Source organism: Theobroma cacao, chromosome 2 (genome assembly GCF_053813885.1).
Source record: "Theobroma cacao isolate CCN51 chromosome 2, ASM5381388v1, whole genome shotgun sequence".
NCBI lineage: Eukaryota > Viridiplantae > Streptophyta > Magnoliopsida > Malvales > Malvaceae > Theobroma > Theobroma cacao.
The window spans coordinates 1,924,864-1,929,557 of record NC_142640.1 but is presented as its reverse complement, the minus strand read 5'-3'; the positions used below and the strand labels follow the sequence as shown (position 1 = coordinate 1,929,557).

General features: G+C 35.8%; 1 protein-coding gene across 1 annotated transcript; it reads left to right on the top strand.

The window, feature by feature from the left end:
• Window positions 1–981: 981 nt before the first annotated feature.
• On the top strand, window positions 982–4,435 carry LOC18607310 (putative protein S-acyltransferase 23). Its single transcript, XM_018114824.2, has 7 exons — window positions 982–1,125; window positions 1,522–1,626; window positions 1,726–1,866; window positions 2,028–2,140; window positions 2,725–2,804; window positions 3,160–3,297; window positions 4,352–4,435. Exons 1-7 carry the CDS (start codon window positions 982–984, stop codon window positions 4,354–4,356), a joined length of 726 nt encoding a protein of 241 aa, XP_017970313.2. The 3' UTR covers window positions 4,357–4,435.
• Window positions 4,436–4,694: the final 259 nt, after the last annotated feature.

Below are 4,694 nucleotides of genomic sequence, written 5' to 3'. Positions count from 1 at the left end.
TGATTAGTTGATGAAGATAAAATGGTGAATTAGTATCCTCTGTTTGTATCGTTATAGACCTTGGATTGGAAGAATTTTCAGAATCCTCCATATACTTTTTTTCAAAATTCAAGATCCAAACAATCAAATAGTAAGAACTAAGACTATCAATAATCGAATCACAAATCAACAATCCACATGAACCAATTCAGGAAGAATTCATCATCAATTGCAACAATTTTAAAAAATGAAACAAGTCAGAAACCCTAACAAGCTTGATACCATATTAAAATATCGAAGAGGTTGAAGTGCTCTACTGTTGAAAAGAGGAATTTGGAAAATGTATTGTAAATCTTATATTAGTAATCTTGTACAAGTGACTCCTATTTATACTTAGTTACAAGTGTTGTAAGAAAAACTAACTTTCAACAAACAAAGTAAAAATAACTATTCCTAATATCTACAGTAATTATTGATAAATTACTATACAGAGCTAAACACTAAATTCATGTCTTTGACTTGAATCCTTATGCTGCTCAGGTGCTTATCTTCTCCTTTAACAGTATATAGAGATAAGGTTATTTCTTTTTGGTACAATAGATGAAAAAAAAAATTATGCTTTAATTATTATTTTAGATATACTAACATTGAGAATATTTTAAATATTATTATATGAATTTGAAAATTTATACAAACTTAATTAAAGATGTTTGTGATAAGAAACCATACAATCTACATGAAAATTGTGATAAAATTATTAGCGAAGGGACATCATTTTCATAGGAAAAAATAAGCCAAGATACAAGGAGGAAGAATAAGAAGACCAGCAATAACTGTTTTCTTAATTTTTATGCTATTTTCCTTTCTTAAATTTTTTATTTGGGCTAAGGTCAAGTTTACATATCAGAACTTTGAACTTGTTTATCTCTGGGCTGGAAAGAATTCTTGATTTGGATCAGTTTAAGTTAATTCCCAACTCGTCCAATTAATATCCACCAGCATATGGGCTTCTTCTTCAGCAAACTGAGCCCTGAAAACCGTATTGGGTTTGGCAAGCCAAGAAAGAAGGTTCGAAAAATTGAGGACTGTTCAAGGTCGAGAATGATTGGGATTGTGCTGTGGCACCATCTTAATGACAGGGAACAGGTAATGAAAGCGTATCCGGATTTAGGCATTGCTCTGTGTTCTGTTTTGATGAGGAGCAGGGTAGAGCAGTTATGATTTTAATCCTGTTCGTGAGGTGTGCTTGTTTCTCATCTGGTAAACTTTTACCTCTTTGATGTATCTTGTTGGGTTCAGAAACATAATTAACTTAAAAAAGGATTGAACCGAAACAAAAGAAATGGTGGTCTAAATTCAGACTTCTTTTCTCTTGGTAGACATGCGTTGAGATTAATTATAGGTTTAAGACAAGAAAGAGTGCTATGAACTTGTAAAAACCTGAATAAATTCTACAGAAACATAATTAATTGTGAAACATAGTAGATAGGACTAGAACAGAACTAGTACTTAAAAAATACAAAAGCATTTTCTCCAAAAAAGAAAGAAGATGGTGCCTCTCTAACTACATCTGGCGGTAATGGCTACTACGTCCTTCAATGGGCTGCTCTCAACAACGTCCCAGATATTGCTCAGTACCTTATAGAGGTAAATTCGAAAAAAATTTATATATTTATAGCTTTGTGGGGGGTATTTGTTGAGATTTAAATAATTTGGGCTTTTTTGTTTTGTTTAATATGATTGAAGCATAGTGGAAATGTGAATACAATTGACAACAACAAGCAGACTGCTTTGCACTGGGCTGCAGTTAGGGGTTCGATTGCAGTGGCAGATGTGCTCTTGCGGAATGGAACACGAGTCGAAGCCACTGACATCAATGGTTATCGGGTAATGCAAGCCACTGACGGAATGGAGCTCGATTTGCTCTTGCATTATCTGCTGAATCTAACTCTTTACGGACCTCTAAAAGCTTCAATTTTTTTTTTACTGACTTATGTACCGCAACTTAGGGGCTTGACGCAGTTATCAATCTATTTTGACTTCTGCAGGTAGTTCATGTTGCCGCTCAGTATGGGCAAATGGCTTTCTTAAATCACATTGTTGCCAAATATCACGCTGATTATGATGCACCTGATAATGATGGAAGGTGCCCACTTCAATTGTATGTTTTTATGAAATAGCTTGATGCAACCATCATAACATAGGCTTAGAGATTGATTTCACGTAAATCTAATACAAGGAATTTAATATATTTTGGAGGCCCAAAATACTTAGTACTATTCTTTCGATATAGATTTGTAGTATGTTTTTCTTTATGGCTCTAGTGTGCTTTGTATGAATGGCAAATTATGCTAGTTGGTTGTTTATGAGCTCAAATTTGCATTTAAAAGAAGTTTTTCCCCTAGCCTACAAGCTAGTATTAAGAGGGGATAGCAATTTGGTGCAATTTCAGAAGTGGTCTGACTTTGGTTGTTGTAGCATATTGAAGAAAATACAACCTTTTAAATGTGATTTTTTGTACAAGATTGCAATCGTTGATGTTACTCACATACCCAAGCAGGATCCATCCTGCAATCTCAGTCTTAACCCTTTTTACCCCAGGGAAAAGAGATACTATTTGGTTTGAACATCACTGGCTTTTGATATTTAGTAGCTTGATTCAGTTTCTTGTGCAGTATCTTTTTTCTGTGAAAAGTAATAAATGCTTGTTAATGACAAATTTTATTCTTGTGATGTGTTAAACAGGGCTGCGTATAAGAGATTTGCAGATACAATTAGATTGCTTCTATTTAGAGATGCATCACAAGGGAGACAAGACAAAGAAGGTACTATCCAACAATCAATATGCACTGTCTAATATGCAAGCTTTTAACCTTGTAAAAGGTACTGGTCTATGTGCTCATGACCTTCAGGGCTATACGCACTCTATACCCGTGTTCGGTAAAACATTTGTGATTAATATTGCAATGGTGGCAACCTGAGTTTTCCAGTTATGTTATGAACGCATGAGAGTTTCTTTATGATTTAAATTTGTAAACAGTGGTCGGAAACTTCTATTTTTCAGTCTGAACTCTGTGATTGTTATAATATTCATTTAGTGAGCCAGGCCAAAGCTTACTCAGTAACCGCTTTAATCTTACTACTAAAATTTTTATGATGTTGTATATCCAATGCTGCCAGGTTGCACTCCATTGCACTGGGCTGCAATAAGAGGAAATGCAGAAGCATGCACTGTACTCGTGCATGCAGGCACAAAGCAGGAATTAGTGGTGAAAGATAAAGCTGGATTTACCCCTGTTCAGCTTGCATATGATAAAGGTCATAGGCAAATCGCCTTTTTCCTTGTACGTGACTTTGTGTAGTTGTTGCCTTGTTTGCATACTTTCATTAAAATAAACTTTTAAGCCAGGAAATGTGAATATGGTGTCTATGAGGAAAGGACTTTTGGGATTCTCCTAGTAGTACTGTGCCTGGAAGATGTTCTGATAGGGGGCCTTGTCTCTAGTGAGGGTAATGCTGGGTGCTTCTGGCTCTATGTGGTCAGTCACCTTATTGTCAAGTATGCTGGTTGCTGGAGTGCGTCATCCATTTTTTTTAAACCTTACCGAACTTCATTTTATTCTTCCTTCACATCCCCTTTCTCCAAAAAAGGATCATCTTGCATTTCTCATCTGTGTATGTTTCTCAAAAAGTGAGCAGGCAGAAACTATTGTGAACCAACTGTGTGGAATTTGGAAGTGTCCATTAGCAAATTACTTCATTACTCTTTTGAAACATTAAAACGAAAAAGTTTATATCAAGTATGTGCTGTACTCACTCTCTCTGGTTGGGAGGGATTATGAGCCTAAATTAAATACGTCGGGCTAGGCTTTGCATAGATGATATATAGCTTCAAAATTTATTCACTTGCTTTCCAAAACACAATGCCACAACCCATTAGTTTATGATGTTTGGGACCTGATTAAACAATTATATTTGGTGTTGCCTTTCGAGGGTGTGTTTGTGTCAGTACAGTGGGGCTTGATTCTTTGGCTGCATATTTGATGGATGGGACAATAGCACATCTGCAATAGATAATTATTGCCTTGTAAAACACTATGACACCACAGAAGGTGTGAATATTTTCATATAACAATGATATTATTAGTTTTGCAATTTATTTTTTGTCGTGCTTTGAGTTGCATTATTGGTTTAGTTTGATGTCCAGTTAGAAATGTGTTCACAGAGATGGTTTACACAGTTGGTATCTGTATCAAATTCTCAGACTATTCCCACCTGGATATCCCCTATTGTTACATTCTCTTAATCTTTTGCTATATCTTGGAGATTTTGCAGCCATTTAATTTTATTGGTTTCTTTTGATTTTGTTCAGTCTAACGCAGCTAGAGCCAATAGCAATCGATTGGTGGACAAGTTTTGCAGTGAGAAGATGGGGGATGTTGGTTATGCTCCTATCTTATTTTGCGTTACAATTGTTCTAATTATCCTCTTCATCAACTGAGTTCTTTTAATTACCCTTGTCATTACCATAGAGTATGACCCATGTGCAACGCATGGACCTCTTTGCACCCCATCTCTTTCTCTCTCTCTCTCTCTCTGCCCTCCACACTTCCTCTTTTTTCTCTCTTTGCCTCAACATATTTTCTCTTTCTCTCTCTACCCTCCACGTGCAACTTTGACCTGTGTGCACCCCCTCTCTTTCTCTCTCTTCGTTT

Coding starts and splice junctions, on each gene's coding strand:
- LOC18607310 (XM_018114824.2), top strand. CDS start 982: ATGGGCTTCTTCTTCAGCAAACTGAGCCCTGAAAACCGTATTGGGTTT. Junction 1,627..1,725: donor TTGCTCAGTACCTTATAGAG/GTAAATTCGAAA, acceptor ATATGATTGAAG/CATAGTGGAAATGTGAATAC. Junction 2,805..3,159: donor AGGGAGACAAGACAAAGAAG/GTACTATCCAAC, acceptor CAATGCTGCCAG/GTTGCACTCCATTGCACTGG.